At 38.5% G+C, this 20615-nt stretch overlaps 1 protein-coding gene across 5 annotated transcripts in view; it reads right to left on the bottom strand.

Moving 5' to 3' along the window:
• Positions 1–509: 509 nt before the first annotated feature.
• The window catches only part of LOC126251336 (RNA polymerase II-associated protein 3-like), a 117648-nt gene continuing 97542 nt past the window's right edge, over positions 510–20615 (bottom strand). For 2 of the 5 annotated variants that reach the window (XM_049951691.1, XM_049951688.1), the window contains exons 7-10: positions 19679–19843; positions 13357–13650; positions 9641–9833; positions 512–1911 (exon numbers count right to left, since the gene is read on the bottom strand). In XM_049951691.1, the coding sequence (XP_049807648.1) occupies positions 1823–1911; positions 9641–9833; positions 13357–13650; positions 19679–19843 (741 nt within the window). In that variant the 3' untranslated portion in view covers positions 512–1822. Of the gene's footprint in view, positions 1912–9640; positions 9834–13356; positions 13651–19678; positions 19844–20615 lie in introns of all 5 variants that reach the window. The other 3 variants (XM_049951692.1, XM_049951690.1, XM_049951693.1) reach the window with 3 other exon arrangements.

Below are 20615 nucleotides of genomic sequence, written 5' to 3'. Positions count from 1 at the left end.
GTAAACTTTAAGTTTCCTGATAAGACATTTATAAGTTCCACACCTAATACTTCAATTCTATCATTAAGTTGATGCCTTCAGTGTGAAGACTGGTTTGATGCATATCCTCATGGAGCCTATCCTGCATAAGCCTCCTGCTACACTCCACACAAACACACCTTTAGAAGAGACTTCCTAACACTAACTCATATTCACTGTTAACATATTTCTCTTTCTCGCAAATGAGAAGGAAAGTTTCTACTCACCATATAGTGAAGATGCTGAGTTGCCGATAGGCACAACAAAAAGACTCTCACAATTATAGCTTTGGGCCGTTAAGGCCTTTGTCAATAAAAGACAGACGCAAGTATATGTGATGCGCGCGTGGGCTCCCCCCCCCCCCCCCCCCCCCCCACCCCACTTCATATGAACTTTTTCCCTGAATTTATTCACCTACATTTTTGTAAAAAACATATACTGTTATCTTAAAACACAATTCTACAATATGGAATACTGCTTCAGACATACTTCTGGTCTACTGAATATTATAAGTGTTTATACAAGCCTTTTTTCAGAATTGTAACTATTATCACTTAAAATATTTGCAAGGCAACATTTAAAATATTGGTTAAAAATACAGCATATATGCCCAATTTATCGATACCTAGTCCTGTATAATCCATGAAGATTTTGAAGTACAGTTTCTAGCACCGGTGGCCTCATCACAACCTTCATTCATTGCACTCCATCATAGAGTTATTTCAAATAGTGTAAGATATCAACAATTATGGAAAGAGCTGCTGGCATTTTTTACACACTCAGTTTAAGTACCATCACTGCCAATATTTAAAGCAATAACATTATAATGATATACTTAATCAAGTAAGTCTTCAGTATGTTCATACTTAACTGCAGATACAATCATGAATTCACAATTTCAATGACTGGTTTTTCAGTTATTAGGAATGATTCATCAGGTTTTGGAAACAGGTGTCAAAAACATTACCAAAAATGAACAAGCTATGGGGATAAATGGTAAATGGCATCAATGTGAACATATGAAATGTTGTGTGTGGCATCCTAAAATCATATAACAAGTAATGTAATGCAGTCCATTATAATGAAAATGGAGTCAAAGATATTCTGAAACTCATCCAATGTTGTTAGCAGTAATAGTATATATACAGTGTTTCTGTGTTTTTTTTTTTAATTTTTTTTATTTTAATTTTCTGTGAACTTTGGTTGACATGTCATTAGCACTGCACCATACAAGGCACCAGCTAAATAGCAGGAAATCTTTCTGAACTATTCAGATGGGCATCCTAGTTTCTCAACTTTCTTTACTTTCTGGAAGTGTATTAGACCTCATATAAATATCAATTTTGTCATCAAGAGTGGATGTACCTTGAAAGCCCTTTTCAGTTCCATGACCACTTTGTGACATGTGATGCAATGTGGAAGGATCCAGTAAGATTAATGTTAACACATTTGCTGTGCTACAGAGCACCAACCAAATAATCCAAGTGTTCTGATTAAAATTTAAATTGCTTCCCTTTCTCACAATAAATTAAAAAAAAAAAAAACAAAGTGCTGAGATTTTAGTCATAAAGTTTCACAATTTTCTGTCAGCATTAAACTAAATGGTGGAGAAAATTCTTGTGATGAAAAATACATTATGTAACAAAGTTATTTACTTCACAAATACAAAGAAACACATAGCATACAAACTTATTTACATGTTTCTGAAACACCAAACTTCAGAGTCTATTTATTCACATGCCACTCTCTCTCTCTCTCTCTCTCTCTCTCTCTCTCTGACATCTCATTCTAAAAGCTAAATATTTCACAGTTCATATTTGTTTCTGAGGTTAGCTGCTTCTTCTGCACTGCATTCCTTATTTGTTTCACATGAGACCAGCAATTTCTCCAATCCTGTCAGAATAAGACACTATTAAAAACTGTTTGTCATAACTCAAGACACACTTCACATTCTGATTACAAAATCTTAAATGTAAGGCATTCACAAGTTTCAATATTAACACTTTGCTGTCCACACGTTTCGTACAAATTTATTCGCTTGGCGCCGGCAGCACTAATTCGGATTACAAGTTGTTAAGTTTTACTAAACTCATCGTCAATCCTCATAATTTCTCAACCCTGTTCCCCTAGTTTCATGAAATTTTGCCGATATACATATGTAAATAAACACAAAATTTGTTTTTCCCCATAAATTTGTTTATTTGCATTGTCTTTGGTACTTCGTATTTCTCTTTCTTGTGAATGCAGCAAATAGTCTCCAAGATGTAACACAACTCCACAAGACTTTCACATTATGTTTGTTGTTTTTCTTTTTTGTTTTTGGAACATACATGGCAGTTTCTTCATTTTCGTTTATTCGTTTCGGAAATAAGTATTAGTTGGTGTTGCTTTATGTGACCAGAAAGTCTGTCAGCCAGATCATGATGAGACGTTAGCGATGTAGTGGCAATCTCCAAGTTTTCCTCAGAAGCAGGTACATGGTCTTTTATCCGCTTATCAGACACTTTCAATAAAAAATTGTGAAATTTGAGACCCTTGTGTTCTGTATTGAAATATTGGCATGTACGGAATGCGTTAAATAATGTGCAATTAAAGAGGTACATACAAACCTTTTTTGACCATTTTATTGGCTTCTGTATATAGGGTAATAACTCAAATATTGGTTTGCTCAATCCACTCCTTTCATGTATTTGCTGTAGTCTAATCACCTTCAGGTGTTTTTTTTTTTTAATGTGTAATTAGTTTTTCTTTGTTTTCTTTGAGTGTCAAAGTGGCATTATGTATTGTAGAGATCATTCATATCGTTTTAGTTTTCGGAGTTCTCCATACCTGTGCGAGTACTTCACCTTTCCGTTGATAAGCTTCAAACACATTGGCTTTTGCGTGCTTTAATTTTTCCGGAAATCCTCTGTTTTGCCGTATCATTCCACAAACTTGAATTTTCTTTCCAAGTAACTTCTCTACAAGTTCTACACCATTATAATAATTATCCATGTAGAGGTGATGCCACTTTCCATAATAAGGTGTCAATAGTTCCATCACTATTTTTGCTAAAGGCTGTCCAGCACCGGAATATATCTTGGAATGAGGAAATGTATCATGTAATCGAATCACACAGCATTCAAATGAGTATGCCATATTTCGTAATTTTTGACAGATTGTACACTTTAAAATTTAACCGTCCATGCCATGGTAGCGTTCCTTCACCAATTGAGGTGTTTTGACTTACATTAAAAGTTTCTTTAAACTTTTTGGAAAAATAATTAATTATGAACTGCACTTTGAAGAGCTGGTTGGCATTATCTGATTTATTATTGTGTCAGAAAAATATAAAAATGATAATATTTGTCTGAATCATTTTGCGAAATATCGGTGTGTCTACTAACGGATCTGTTGACCAATAATCATCGATCCTTGCTTTTTTTACAAATTCCCATAAGGACAGCAAGCCCAAACCATTTTCTAAGTTCGGGTCCCGTAATGTTGACTTATTTGGCATTTTTTTATCCAGTTTCCTTCTATTGCAATTTCAACTGTAGTACTTAATGGTTTTGTTGCTAATATATTCAAATAGATCATTCCAAATATATAATTCTACAATAGCCTCAACGCTCTGTGTATCTTTGGGAATATGTTTGGACCCGGAGATCCTTCAAATGTATTATTGGTCATCGATAAATCAAACTCTGACCACTGTGCACTGTCTTCTTTGTCCGTTTCATCCAAATCAGTTGGCAACCTTAGCATTCGCTGAATTCTTCTTGAACTTATTTCACTATCTTCCAACGGTTCTGATTCACTTTTATTTTTTTGATATCTAATGTCTTCTTCCTAACCGGCCAAGTCGCCTGGAACGTCAGACAAGACGTCCGCACATTCATCGTAAATAATCATACTGTCTCTTTCAGCTGCCATTATGAAAGGGCACATGTACTTATAAAAACAGAAAACTTGTTGACATGTGTAACTTATTGTTACCTAAACAAAACACCAACAGAATGAGAAAGATACTAAAGTGCTGACGCTGGCCACTGCATGATACTATGCTCATGATACCACTGTGGTGTCACTGGCTGCTGACCACCATTTTGCGCATGACACTACTGTGGTATCGCTGGCCGTTGACTACTATTTCGCGCGCAACACCACGTGCGACGGCATAGTGTTAACATTACTAAATGTGTGGCAGTGATCAAAGTTAAATAAAATAGTCTGAATTTTGCTGCACTGGCTGGATTAAAATAACCCTCTATTTCACACTTACTACTGTACTGTAGTAACTGGGAAGACATTTTCAGATGATTTTCTGAAACATATTTGTATTTAACCCAACCCACAGACAAACAGCAAGGGATTCCATAGTTGAACGACTACAAATATTTTTGAAGCATCTCATTCTGGAGAAATGGATTTGCCGGTAATACTATTTCCTTGTGCAGACAATAGGAAAACTTTCAAACATTCTGCAAGTATGTAATATAGTTTATTTTCCAACATATGTCCCTTATTTAGTGAAATTAATATAAAATAAAGACACCTAAGAGTTTGCAATCACGGAAGTTAAATCAAGTGAACAATTTTAACTTGGACACAAAAATAAAAATTCTTGTCAGAAAATGGAAATTATGATGGAAGCCCAAATTTATTTCTCACGTGATACTTTTTTTTCATTAAAAAAAGAAAGAGCAACATCTAATTTCCTTTCAAAGGAATTACTTAGAAGATTAATTTTCTTGTAGTTAGATAATTTGTCTTCAAGGTACATGGGATAACTGCAAATGAGGGGAGCGCCAAACATATACATATATGACCAGAATATATGAACAAGGCAATGAGAAATCTTAAGTTATGGATTTTTCAGTAAGAACAATTAAGTTCTCTGTTGTGCAGATGAATTAACTGCCAATTTTATAATCATAATAGGTGCTATCATTAAGTAAGTTATCAGTCACAGGTGTGACAACTTGCCATAAGGCACTCTATGTGTGAGTATAAAGAATGTAATATAATATAATCCCTTTTTTTGCAATTATATGAGCTTCACAAAAAGAAAAGTTTGAAAGCACATAAGCCACAACTGTATCACAAGAATAATAAAAAGATTTAGTATAAATGTTTGGGTTGGAGAGGTGGGTGGGGAGAGGAGGGGATGATGAGTCAGTTACACTCAAAATATATTATATTTTTCTCCCTGACAATTTATGCATATGGACAGACTTAACACAGAACCTTAAAGCAGAAGCCACATTCATATTATTACTAGGAAAAAGAAAAGGCAGATAGGTCAGCTGGTGAACAATCATTTGCCCTTGTAACAATACAAAGCACATACAGTTAAAATGTGACAGAAGTGCAAATCGTAGGCAGCACACACACACACACTGGTGGCGTTTCCACTGGAGGATGGAGAGTAATGTCCTACCCTGAGGTACATTAACTTTACTTCACTTGACTCAGTGACCAGGACAATGATTGTTGCAGCTCGATCATTACCTCCATAGACCACACGTAGTTTCTTACTGTGAGCCACCCTTTCTCCCCCTGATGCTGAGTCTCAAAACAAAAATGACTGCATGAAGGCTGATGGCACCTTGTGTCACAGTATTTTCCATGAAGACATCCTTAGGTGCTTCATCTGTAGCTTTATTTCCCTGAATTTTTAAAAACACGTTGTGGCTAGTGCCACAACTAATTATGTGACTTGCTTTGAATCAGAAGAGATTATCTCTGATTTCCATTAGTTATCTGAAGTGGTAAAGATAGCCACTTGTGTTTGTAAGACAAAGGCGGACTCACCATATTTAGTGTTATCAACAGGACTGATAGGAGACTATTGGTACAGAGCCGAGTGGGATCTGAATCAAGAGACTCAGACAGTTCTGCAATAATGTAGCCTGCAGATTTCTTGCTTTGCATCATAGGGTGGAGAGGTGTCAGGATAAGCTTAACTGATCAGGAGTCCACTTCACACAGCTACATGGATAGCAGTTTTGATTCTCAGTCGGGCTTTCAGTTTTAATCATTAAGGAAGTTTCAATAATATACCCCCTGACCAACTAGAGCTACTGATGACTCCAACTTCAGTTAAGAACAATAAAACAGTTATACACGAAGTTACTAGCTTCTGTTTCGAGTGAATCTCAAATGGCCTTGTTGCTCATAGTCTATTTATGAACAGTCCCTCCACTGTAGGGTGAAGAATAATATACACTACTGGCCATCAAAATTGCTACACCAAGAAGAAATGCAGATGATGAACGGGTATTCATTGGAAAAATATATTGTACTAGAACTGACATGTGATTACATCCTCATGCAATTTCGGTGCATAGATCCTGAGAAATCAGTACCCAGAACAACCACCTCTGGCCAAAATAACGGGCTTGATATGCCTGGGCATTGAATGAGACAGAGCTTGGATGGTGTGTACAGGTACAGATGCCCATGCAGCTTCAACACCATACCACAGTTCATCAAGAGTAGTGACTGGCGTATTGTGACGAGGCAGTTGCTCGGCCACCATTGAACAGACGTTTTCAATTGGTGAGAGTTCTGCAGAATGTGTTGGCCATGGCAGCAGTCGAACATTTTCTGTACCCAGAAAGCTCCGTACAGGACCTGCAACATGCGGTCGTGATTTTTCCTGCTGAAATGTAGGGTTTCGCAGGGATCGAATGAAGGGTAGAGCCATGGGTCGTAACACATCTGAAATGTAACATCCACTGTTCAAAGTGCCGTCAATGCGAACAAGAGGTGACCGAGACGTGTAACCAATGGCACCCCATACCATCACGCCGGGTGATACGCCAGTATGGCGATGACGAATACACGCTTCCAATGTGCGTTCACCTCGATGTCGCCAAACACAGATGTGACCATCATAATGCTGTAAACAGAACCTGGGTTCATCCGAAAAAATGACATTTTGCCATTCGTGGACAAAGGTTCGTCGTTGAGTACACCATCGCAGGCGCTGCTGTCTGTGATGCAACGTTGAGGGTAACCGCAGCCATGGTCTCCGAGCTGATATTCCATGCCGCTGCAAACGTCGTCGAACTGTTCGTGCAGATGTTTGTTGTCTTGCAAACGTCTCCATCTGTTGACTCAGGGATCGAGACGTGGCTGCACGATCCGTTACAACCATGCGGATAAGATGCCTGTCATCTCGACTGCTAGTGATAAGAGACCGTTGGGATCCAGCACGGCGTTCCGAATTACCCTCCTGAACCCACCGATACCATATTCTGCTAACAGTCATTGGATCTCGACCAACGCGAGCAGCAATGTCGCGATACGATAAACCGCCATCACGATAGGCTACAATCCGACCTTTATCAAAGTCGGAAACGTGATGGTACGCATTTCTCCTCCTTACACGGGGCATCACAACAACGTTTCACCAGGCAATGCTGGTCTACTGCTGTTTCTGTATGAGATATCGGTTGGAAACTTTCCTCATGTCAGCACGTTGTAGGTGTCGCCACCGGTGCCAACCTTGTGTGAATGCTCTGAAAAGCTAATCATTTGCATATCACAGCATCTTCTTCCTGTCGGTTAAATTTCGCGTCTGTAGCACGTCATCTTCATGGTGTAGCAATTTTAATGGCCAGTAGTGTAGAATACTTGTCACTGTTGGTCTGATAGAAAATTATAGATGCATAATCATTGGTGGGCTGTTGTGTAACTTCGTGAATCACTCGATACCTGTTTTCTGACGTACCGTATGAAGCAAGAACGTAAAGTCAAGTGAAAGAATAATTAACATATAACAGTCTAATTCACAAGCTGAGAAATTATTTTTTTGCAGTGGAAATAATTAAAAACATATTAATAATAATAATAATAATATATGGTTCACTGTTTTAAAATTAGTATTTATTCCACTGTGACAAAAACAAGCAGTTAATAAATATATATGTGAACAAATTATGACTCAGATTTACTGAGTAAATGTGGTCAAGTTTTAAAGTCCAAAAACAGTAGAAATGAATGTAACAGAAATGTAAGTTATAAAAATATTATGAAAAGGACAGTTGCTACTCACTATGCAGCGGAGATGCTGAGTTGCAGATAGGCAGTAAACAGTGTGTCAGAAAATGAGCTTTTGGCCAACATTTCTGTCATGCAACCATTGTGCTGCATTCTATGTGGGCATGACAACCAACAAGCTGTCTGTTGCATGAATGGCCACCGACAAACTGTAGCCAATACACAACTGGACCACCCAATTGCTGAGCACGCCAGCCAACACTATGTTCTTCATTTCAATGACAGCTTCACAGCTTGTGCCATCTGCATCTTTCCCACCACCACCAGCTTTTCTGAACTGCACAGGTGCGAACTCTCCCTGCGATATATCCTACGTTCCTGTAAGCCTCCTGGTCTCAACCTTCATTAGTCTTTGTCCTTACCCTCTAGCCCCTTCCCTATTCCCATTCCAGCACTACACAGTCCTCTAGTCCACCAATGCACCCACAGTCGTTTTACCTCTCTCCTTTTCTGCTAAGCTCCCCCACCTTCCATCTAACCTCCCAACTGCACCCAGCTGTCCAACCCTGTCTCCACCTTGTACGCCATCACAAGCAGCGCTTTACTGTCCCTCATCCCCCTACCCTGCTATCCCTCCACCTCGCAGCCCCAGGCTCCTCCTCACACCCACCACCCAGTTGGGGCTGATCCTAATTCCCCTACATTTTGTCTGCACCCCATGTTCTTTGACTAATAACTTTAAAACACTGAGTGTTTTGAGATAGCACGCACTTAGATGCTTCAGTTGTGGCAATAAACTCCGCACATCATTGAAAATGAGGCCCAGAAACTTAAAACATAATTACAGATTTTGAATCTTGGTTGATCTCCAAGAAAATCATCATTAATGGATTCTCGGCTATGACAAAATTGTGCCAAACAACTGTATATGGTCTTTTCCGAAGGTTGAAAAAATTTATACTAAGCAATTCAAGGTACTGTTGTTGAGTAAGAACTACAAACAAACTACTTTGCCACTTTCTGAGCTTCCACTACTTCAACAATAACAAACAGTACAACAAAACTAATGCCACCTCTCAAAAATGCCGTGTAGTAGTTGTTAGTAGAAACTTTACATGACAATACCATTAGTCAGGTCTGAGAGTATTGTATTCCACCAATATAGCAACAGTTGGATGCTCCCTCAGTCTACTATGTTTCTAATATGACATGAATTTGCAATAATTGTAATGCAGTCAAACAGCCACACAAAGATATCATTTTCAACAAATATTCACTACTCTTTCTGATGGGTTAATGTGATCTGTCAGAAAGTATTATCTCCTAGAATATGGAAACCTATAAAATAAAGGAAGAAAAAGAAAGAAAAATCGATAAGAGGGGCTGTGAAGATAAAAACAATTTACAGCTCACTAGAAATACCTCAAGCTAAGTGGCATTCTAATGCTTCCTATTCAGTCACTTGTAACAGAGTACATTAATTTTAGATGAAATATTAACTACTGAAAAATTCTCAAGCACACTATTACATCACCTCAACAGGACCTTAATGGTAAATTACAGTTTTTGTTACAATGAAAGCCATCCCATATGGAGTTTTGGGATTATCGGTGAAAAATGTATGTATACATACCTGATTTATCACTCTTTGATAGGAACATTGTCAGAGCTCCAAATCTTTTCACTTCTGACAGCCCTTTAAGGTAAGGGTACACAGCAGCTTTGTGTTGAAGAAAATCTTCTACCAGTGTTGTTATTATCTCGCTCAACGTATTGCTCTCCATTGACTCACGGAAAATACTTGGTATTTTGTCACCAGGAATTTGCTGTGAGACAATTCACAAATGTCATCAGAGCATGACATCTTGTTGCGTACACACACACACACGTACACACACGTACACACACACACACACACGACAGGGAGAGAGAATATTTTACCAAAAAAACAAAACAAAATGCTAATGGTGAAGCATTGAATGATGTTATACTGCATAGCATTCCATTACCTACTCCACAGCCTAAAAAACCAAACTCTTTGCTTTTATGTCATGCCTATTTAGTATACATTTGTTTTGTTATACAGCTAATTTTTTGGTTATAGTGGTGAAATTAATGCCTGAAATGCTTTCCTTTAAGATGTAGTTTGACCTCAGGACAATTGTGTTACAGTGGTAAATATTAAACTACATTTGTCCCTGTTCAATATTTTTTGTTTCGTTTCTCTTTTCCTCTTCTTATTTGCTTGATAGTCCCCTTCTCCTGTTTACTTTTTAAAATTAACTTCTCAGTTTCACTCCACATTCATCTTTTATTTTGATGCAGTTTCTTAGTTCTCATAGTACTGAGATTTCAGTTTACTCTCTTGCAATCTGATACTCCTCATACTTGGAAGGGGTGTTTTGCTATGTCACTTAACTACTCTGTCACTGTTTGAGTGACTGATATGTTATCATAGCATGCATAATGATGACTGATGAACTTCATGGAACTATATTTTATTACAATTTTAATAATGCATTGGTTATCATCACACAGCAAATGTTTCTATTAATCACTTCTTTCTGTTCGGTAGTCCCCTTCCTGTGGGCCACTAACCTTCATTATCTAATAAACAATCTGTTATGAATGCTCAATTTGATATTTCTAATTCAAATTTACCGGGGGCTGGAAAACATCTTTGAAAGGGAGTAAATATAAGCACAGTGTGATTACAATGTAGTAACATTCACACTTTAATCACACAAAGTCCAAGTGTTTAAAAATATACAATGTCTACAGCACATCTTGTACTTACAATGTTGGGTTCGCGTTAACTGAAGCTTTCGATACCATTCTGGCACCTCTCAACCAACCTGTTACCCTTCAACCTAACCTGGGCCTCAGGCTACACTATAGATTAGAATGAAAGGGTACAAACCCTAAGATTCTTTTGTACAACGTGTACAACTTTGCTTCCGCCGTTTGCCGATAGGTGGCGCCAACGGTAAGTAGCAGTCGAAAGAAACAGATCGCAGACATCAGGCAGTTAGCTTGGATCTCGGTTAATATAACCTCATTCAAACATTAGTCGATTTGTGTCTACAAAAGTTGTTCTTGATTGAAAATGTCAGTTTACAAGCCTAATTCTCGTCATTTGTGGGAGGTGTTACTGTTTTGTTTCAATATGAAGAAAACAGCAGCTGAGTCTCATCGAATGCTCTCAAGTATGTATGGTAAGAACGCTATTAGTGAAAGAATGTGTTGCGAGTGGTTTCAACACTTCAAGAACGGTGATTTTAATGTCGTTGACTGGCATAGTGATGGAAGAGAGAATGTTTTTGAAGATGCAGAGTTGGAGACACTGCTGAGCGAAGACTGGCGTCAAACTCAAGAAGAATTGGCACAATTAGTGGGAGTGACACGGCAAGCCATTTCAAAACATCTCAAGGCTATGATCATGATTCAGAAAGAAGGAACTTGGGTCCTGTATGAGCTGAAACCAAGAGATGTTGAACGGTGTGTGTGTGTGTGTGTGTGTGTGTGTGTGTGTGTGTGTGAACAGTTGCTTCAGAGGCAAAAATGGAAGGGATTTCTGCATCGTATTGTGAGCGGGGACGAAAAATGGGTTCATTATGATAACCCTAAATGCAAAAAATCATGGGGATATCTCAGCCATGATTCCACGTTGACGGCCAAACCGAATATTCACAGCTCCAAGATCACGCTTTGCATTTGATGGGATCAGCTCGGCATCGCGTATATGAAGTGTTAAAACCAATGAAACAATCACAGGTGCTCGTTATCGAACACAATTAATGCGTTTGAGCATAGCATTAAAAGACAAATGACCGCAATACAGCGAGAGGCATGATACAGTGATTTTGCAGCACAACAACACTCGACCCCATGTTGCAAAAAAGGTAAAATTTACTTGGAAATGTTAAAATGGGAAGTCCTACCCCACCCGCCATATTCTCCAGACATTGCTCCCTCTGACTATCACCTGTTTAGATCAATGGTGCATGGCCTGGCTGACCAACATTTCCGATCTCATGAAGAAGTCACGAATCAGATCGATTCGTGGATCGCTTCAAAAGATGAACAGGTTTTTCAACGCAGGATTTGTACACTGCCAGAAAGATGGGAGAAAGTAGTGGCCAATGATGGAAAATACTTTGAATGATAAATGTGTAACCAATTTGTTTCATTAAAGCCTCATATGTTGAGGGAAAAATACGGCGGAAGCAAAGTTGTACGCCTTGTATATAAAAGAAAAAAGCGAGTTGACACAAATTCATCACCAGATCCATGATACATTATTATTATTATTGATTCTGATAGAGGAAACTCCAAAATGCACAGTCTGAGTCACAGGGTGGTGTGACAGATCCAGTGGCAACTATGTGCTGAGTTCCACAACAGCTACAGGTTTCAGGTGTGAGTTATCACATGAAGCCTCTGAATTAACAATCTCAGAGAAAGTAATTGTGAGTGTCATGATGTAACAATAACTTTGATGGAAACTAATTTTCAGTTAGTGGTCCGCTGTGAGACAATGTGCTGAGCATAGTTATTTATGGAGTTCTCTGTGTAAATCAAATGGTTCAAATGGCTCTGAGCACTATGGGACTTAACATCTGAGGTCATCAGTTCCCTAGAACTTAGAACTACTTAAACCTAACTAACCTAAGGACATCACACACATCCATGCCTGAGTCAGGATTCGAACTTGCGACCGTAGCAGTCTCGCGGTTCCGGACTGAAGCGCCTAGAACTGCACGGCCACCACAGCCGCCTCTGTGTAAATCATCAAAAGTGATAACTAATTTAAGATGAAATGGAAATAAAATAACTGAGTGAGGTTTCAGAATGGAGGCATCAAGTCAGTTCAGTTTGTAAATGTAGTCAAACATGAACAAAAAAGTAAACCTTTGTACTGTGGGCCGTTACAATTAGGTCTCCACACAATCCAAAAAATAATACAAATAAAAAACAAACATCAGTGTCCTGTTCTCTTTCTGTTTGTACTCTTATCATCTCTACTTATTATCATCATTACTTCACAGGCAAAGTCGATGTCCAGTATTGATTGGTTCAACTGATTCCTGGGTACACAGAGTTATAGATATGAAAAAGAAAGAGAAAAAGAAGACCCATAATGCATACAACACCTAAAATTAAGTGAATTTGGTGTTTATCTTGTTCATAATCTTATCACCAAAAATGATACATCTTTCAATATAAATTTATTCTTTCATTCCTACCATATGTCCAAGTCAACTCCCCCGCCACTACAGTTTCCACTACAGATTAGAATCTTCAATTATATGCTGCCAAACACTAAAAATCAGCCTGCATGAAACATACCTTCAAATAATGAAATCTTTGTCCTGGTCTCCTTTTAACTGTATTCCAGGCACTTATGAACTGCACAGATGACGCTGGAACAGGAGGAAGCTGCATGTCAGCTCCTTCATTAAAATCATCAGCTCTCTTTTGCGGATGCAGTTTCTCTTCTTGTATATTATCTTCGCCCTTGTTTTCAGTCTGAGGGATTGTATTCATGCAAGTATTGTCCTCACTAACAACCCGTGGTTCCTTTTTATCTTCGTTAAGACTATTAACAATTACTTCTTTTATTTCTATATGCTTAAGAGGTTTCTGAAAGAAAATCACATGCTTCAAATAACACAGACACAAACAGTTGATCATGAAAAGCAATTATATTCCCTTTATAAATTCACTTGACATATATTCAGCCACAGAACTTATGATGTATAGCAATAACAATTACCCACTATACTGAAATAAATCACAAGCAATAAATTAGAGCACACAGGGAATACATATCCATCAGTTACAAATTTGCAAATTTGTATTGTGGATTCGGTCTCGAGTAATGGTCCCGTGTCATTCCTGCCGAATATTATGATCTGCTGTTTTGGCCTTCTTACAAAAAATGTGCCAGCTGTGTGACAGACTGAAACATTAAACCTCAAGATACTTCAAGAACTTTTAATCTCTCTGCATCTGAGCAGAGAGGTGTAAGGAAAGGAGAGGGGAGGGAATAATGTGTGGTACTGACATGACGTTTTAAGATACTGAATATCAGGAGAGGTGAGACAACTGTAGGGAGAGGGAGACAGACAGACAGACAGACAGAGAGAGAGAGAGAGAGAGAGAGAGAGAGAGAGAGAGAGAGAGAGGGGGGGGGGGGGGGGGAGGGATTGGGGAGACTGTAAGAAAGGGGAACACAATATCAGGACAGGTGAGGAGCAGAGTGGAAAATGAATGGAAGAGAAAGAGCAAAGGCAAGGCAATGGAACGGGGGCAGCCAAGGAGATGGAACAGCTGAGACCTAGGTAAAGAGAATACAAGTCGGGCAGGAGAAGAAGCACTAGATACTCGTTCAGTTCCTAGAAGTCGATGCAGCTTTTCAAGACAGTCATGCTGTGGTGTACATCATATTCATAAATGGGGTGCTCAAGTTTATGACTGTTGTATCTACACAGGAAGCTGGAACAACTGCAGTGCATTTGGTAAAAAAGGAATTTGTATACCTGGCAATAGCGGAAACCAACTTCATCCTGTTACTAGGTACAGATATGATCGATTTAAAGTAGTGTGTGCTGCTTCCAGACAGTAGAAACTTGCTGTAAACAGAATTATTGGTGATGAAAAGAAGAAAGCACTAACAGTAAAGGCAGAAAAGGTGACTCAACATGCAAGGCAAAATGTTAAAGGTGAGCTGGTCTGCGGTGCACAAATCAGGGCAGATAGGATACTAAGCTGAGATGAGTGGAAATGAAGTATTCAACCCACAGAAAACCAACCAAGTGTACACAGTATAAATGCCTTGATAATGTGGATAAATTTATTACTTGACAGCAATTTCAGTCATGTTATGAGCAATAAAGGAATACTAACTTTGGTAGAACTTCATAGCTTATGTTATAGAGAACTGGACTTCAAACCCAGAAAACATGCTCTGACATGGGCATCAGGTCAACAATGGGCATCACTGAACAGACTGAATGTTGATGAGGTTTGAAGTGCCCAGTATCTTACCCTAAACCTATTAATTCTAGTGGGCTTTCATTCAAGGTACTGAGATCTAATTACAGTTTATTTTTAAGGACCCCCACTAATAACGTAATTCTCAGATCCAAAACTCTTGTGGATATACTTATCTTGTAGTCATTTGTTATCAAGGATTGCAAGTCCATGGCTTCATATGATGGCTGAGGCGTTATTAACTTCATAAATAATGAATGACAACTTGAAATAAAGTTGGTTATTATTGTTCTGTACACAAACAATAATATTAAATTAATATATTGAAGTATCTTGGTGCCACAGTGATTCATTGTTGCCCCTTTACCCCAGGCAAAAAGAACAAAATGCCGTCTTGGAAACGCACAAATACATGTGGCTGTCAAGGCATCTGCTGAAATTTGTCGATCTCTCTCCACACTGTTCAAAGAGGCAGAGAACTCTATCTCTTCAAGACTATCACCACAACTGCCTAAGTGCCATGGCCCTCCTTCAGCACAGGTCACTTCATTTATTCTAGTGACTTGTTAAGTCATTCCCATAGTGTCAAACAATCCTTACATCAGAATTATGGTGTGTCTTATAAATCAAATTAAATATCATGTAAATTTAAGTTATGTTGATGACTAATTATAAATATAGTTCTAATAGTGCATCAAATAACAGTGACAGTCTCTCACAAACCACTGATCGTACCAGATTGAAAGGGATTGGAAGGGCTAAAAACATACAAAACAAAAATCATTATAAAAATACCAAAATAAAAATTGAACAAAAGGTATTGTGATGTAAATAAAACGATTCTGTTTGATCACACTATTTCAAAACTGAAATCATATTTTGCCTATGCAAATTACTACAGAAGTTTTTGATGTATCTTCATTGATGTTTTTATTAATTAACAGTAATGAACACATTTCATTTTTGAAGTGTAACTAGTTGGCACAGTGTGATGCCGACTGTTGTTAGTTGAGTAGTGGTCATGTACCAAATAGTTTTATCTTGTGACTTCAGTTTTACATATCTTATGGAAAAGAATGACCATGAGAGCAGTTGTTTTTATTTTTTGTGACAATGATTTTATATCAGTTGGTCTGCCTCATGTATCATTATATCCAAATGGTTTATAAATGTTAATCTACATTCAGATCCGATGATGGCACCTTTAGTGTGTTGAAACCAGTTATCCAGTAAACAGTATTTAAGTGATCTTGGCTTTTGAATTATTTCTACAACAGAATGATCGCCCCACTACACACTATGTGTTCACTGCAGGACAGTGGTTTATTTAGACAAAATGAGGGTTCATACATATAATTCTGTGAATAAATTCTGTCAAAGTGACATCATCTTAAGGGTTTCACCAAACACAAGTGCTTGCCTACATTTATTGGTTATGTTCTGTAGGGTACTGCTGTACATAGTCTATTCACTGAGAGTTGGGAGGAAACAAACATTTTCACGTGACTGACTACCACCCATACCAGTGAAACAAGGGGTTTCAAAAATCCTTCATGCACACTGTGCAGTTGGCTTCTGGGCTGGCATCACAGCAAAGTGTGTGTTGCTCACGAGAAACCTTTTATTGTGAACTTTGGCTACACTGTAAAGAAAGAAAGCATACAAAACTGATAGATGGCACAGCAGATTCAAACACATGCAATTTTAATAAAATACCATTTACAACAATGTTAAAGGAATGCTAACACTAATTTCATTCTGTTGAACTCTTAACTATTTTCAATGAGGTTTATAACAACACACACCTATCTCCTCTATGAGCAGTCTAATTTTCACATCCGAGTTTCAACTTTTTTCCACCACATAGAGAACACATTTGTTCCACTCTTCTGCAGTCACTGTTCTTACTGCTTGTTCTGATAGTTCTTTAATTTCAGACATTTTGTACGTACTGATTTTTGCTGTAACATAGTCTTTGATTCTGGCTCAAACTAACCCGACACCGTTTAATTCGCAGTGGTATGGAGAAATTCAAACAACAGTTTTTCCTGCATAAGAACAACAGCTGTGTTTTCTTGAAGGCAAGGAAGAATACCTTTCAAACACTTTTTAAAAGTATCAGCACACATATCATGATAATCTCCCCTCTTCTTGGATTTGAAAATCCACAAACAGCCTTTGACAGAACCTGCTTTTCTCCCAACGTGTGTGATAATCAGGCATTCACCTTACCTTGGCAGTCCTTGTTTCCTGTTGATAATCAAGACAAACACTTATTTAGAAGATCTTATGGTGTTATCTATCCAGACGTTACTTTGGGTATGTTCTGCATTCAACCACATCTTGTCCAAATTGTGAATGCGTCTTCATTCATCTCTCAATAATTTAATGGTTCATACAAAACGCTGCCTCCATAAAATGATGTCATCCCTCTCTATTAGCATGCTACTGTGTCCATGCTGAACACACTAAAAATTCATTATTTCTCCAAAAATTTCCCAGATCTGGATCTTCGTTCACAGCAGCAAGCACTTTGTCTATGGTTTGCAATTAGTAAGAGAAAAAGAAATCATGTACTTTCCTCAATATCGCATCTCTATCACAGTTATCAATACTTTATGGAAGGTCCTATCATGATTTTTCTTTCTTGCGAGACTTCGAATAGTGTGTAGACTTGTACTCACTTATCACACGATACAGTGAAGAACAGCCTACACCTGTAGATGCAGCTGCTTTCATAACAATATCAGCCGGCCGAAGTGGCCGTGCGGTTAAAGGCGCTGCAGTCTGGAACCGCAAGACCGCTACGGTCGCAGGTTCGAATCCTGCCTCGGGCATGGATGTTTGTGATGTCCTTAGGTTAGTTAGGTTTAACTAGTTCTAAGTTCTAGGGGACTAATAACCTCAGCAGTTGAGTCCCATAGTGCTCAGAGCCATAACAATATCAGTCACTGACTGCTCTGGACACAACTACTCCATTTTATACGCATTAAAAACCATGAGCTTCTCTGCAGAACTTAATGATTTCTTCTTTGTTTGCTTCGTGGGTGGAGTCAAAACTGATCTGTCAATCTAGCTTGCTGTGCCCATGGAGGTTGACATTATGAGTTTATTCATACACGATACTAAAGGGAGAAAAAAGATTAGCCATTGGGTGGGCACAGAAGCAATGAATGCTGAATGCGATCATTAACACTAATAGTCAAAAAGTCTTTCAAATGTGATGAACTTTCCAATTAGATTTTCCGATCACACACTAATGACTTATAATCGCTACAGACACTGCCACACTCAGCACGAGTGCACCCTGTATTGTTTACCCCTTGATGGCAACACTGTGGTCATGTGCCTTTATGTGTTTACAGTCTGTGTCTCGTTTTGGTGAACAGAGTATAGGTGTGAAGTGTGCGGCTGCACTCCATCTGTAAGGATACCAAAGTGTACACTGTTACATACTGCCTCCTCTCCCTGTTTTTCGATGTTAGGTTACACAATGCTGATGCCGCCCTGGCCAGATAACCAGTTTGCTATGCCGGGTAATATACGGCACACATGTACACACATGGTCCTATCTTTAATAGAATAGGAAATGTCAGTAATTGGAGTGCAGTAAGATCTGATGAATGGGTGTATGGAACAGATCTATAAGGGGGCGGAATTGGGAGCATGGACAGCAATGGGGTGAACTACAGTTTGTATAGATCAAATGGACAACAGAATAGTATTTTCAGGGAAAAGGGTAGAATGCTGGGTTCAACTTTCCAATCTCATGACATAATCAAAGTCACAGATCTGGTCAGACCACTGAGATAAATGTGGTCTAGAGTTTATAGGTGTGTGACGATGGACAATATGGGGATTACTGGGCAGAGACTGAGTCTCAGTGGTAATGGGTTTATTGCCGTCTCAGTGTGAAACAGTGCAAGAAATTAGTTTTGGGTTAACTGGGCAGGATACCGTCTATCTATTAGGATCTTGACAAGGTTTTCAGCATAGATACCTAACTCCCACTTCCCAATGCAGATGTGGCACTTTTATGTGCCAAAGCTATAAGACGAAATCTGTTGACATAGAACTGGTGGAAAATGTCCAAATGGAGGTACTGTTAGTGGTGAATGACTAACACAAGCAGAGGCACAAGTGTCATGAATTGTGGGCTCAGCTGCTCACAGCAATGGAGCTAGAAAGGCAGCCATGAGTCAGTCTTGTTTAGTACACCACATTAGTTATTGCAAATTACGCCTAGATGCCATTTGAATACAAACTTTAGGTTGTAGTCTGGCTGCACTGCTTGCACAATGTGGTCTTGCAGATATTCATGTATTCTTTTAGCCCTTAAGGATGAAATGTTTATGTGCCTCTCAATGACTCAGTGCCCCAACTATATGGTTGAGTTGATACATTTACTCCTTTCATTATTTATATACTATCAAGGACCTTCCATTAGCATGACGCTGAAGTCTGAGGTTATTAACTTATGATTTCTAGGGTAGCTTTAACTCAAACTGATCCTGTGAAGGAGCTAATGTTCCTTTATCAGAAAATGGTATGAAGGCACTCTACTTCTATCTCTATGTCAATTTTTATTTCAGAAAGTTGTACTATGAAATACCTATTACGGACATTTCTAAGTATCTCCTTTTCTTTTTTGATACAAACAGAAGCAAAAACATACCTTTGAACGAAGATGAGGTGGCTTGAACACTGGAAGAACAACATTCTGACTTTCGAAGTACTGCCCATGGAGATTTTTACTCTCATTCTCATCAGTACCACTGAGTGAATTAACAATAGTGTTACTGTTTTTCTCATGAAGGACCTTTTCTTCATCTTCCATTTTCTACAAATGTTGAATACATCAATAAATAAAACAGAAAATGATATATTCCATGTAAGTTCAATTTTCTTTCACATGTAGCATGTGTCAACAAAAGCAAACACACACACACACACACACACATAGTGAGAACAAAAGCATATTAGACCATCATAATCTGTTCTTAATGTTGAGTATGTCTCTCCAACACTGACCCACTGGTGGTGCTGTGTGAAGAATTTTTATTAGATAATGCATTCTTGCAGTATACTATGAGCACCCTTTGAAAGTACTTACCGTATTTACTCTAATCTAAGCCGCCCTTTTTTTCCAATTTTTGTAATCCAAAAAACAGCCTGTGACTTAGAATCGAGTGCAAAGTAAGCGAAAGTTCTGAAAAATGTTGGTAGGTGCCGGGTGCCGCCACAACTACCTTCTGCCATCGAATATATGTAGCACTGCACAGGCATGCTTTGCAGGCCAAAGATAAATACTGGTGCCAAAACCTCTGCATAAAAAAAAAAAGGTAGTTGGAATACGAGCTTTTTTCTTCGGCCCGAGTTTCGACCACTGCATTTTCATACATTATCCAACGAAGTAAATAGAAATTCCGTATTATTCGTCTTCGAATGTAGTAGCCGTTCAAATATTCGTAGCAACAAAAATAAATTTCTTTACACAAAAATACCGACAATGCACAAGGCTTTAGGATTGTTGCACGAGTTGATACACTGGGGCTCATTATGATTTCACGTAGCGGCACCTACTGCTTTACGGAATTTTGTTAAGTGCTTGT

The sequence above is a fragment of the Schistocerca nitens genome, chromosome 4 (genome assembly GCF_023898315.1).
Source record: "Schistocerca nitens isolate TAMUIC-IGC-003100 chromosome 4, iqSchNite1.1, whole genome shotgun sequence".
Lineage (NCBI taxonomy): Eukaryota > Metazoa > Arthropoda > Insecta > Orthoptera > Acrididae > Schistocerca > Schistocerca nitens.
Note: the sequence above shows the minus strand (reverse complement) of the source record. Positions and strands in the feature narration are given on the sequence as shown.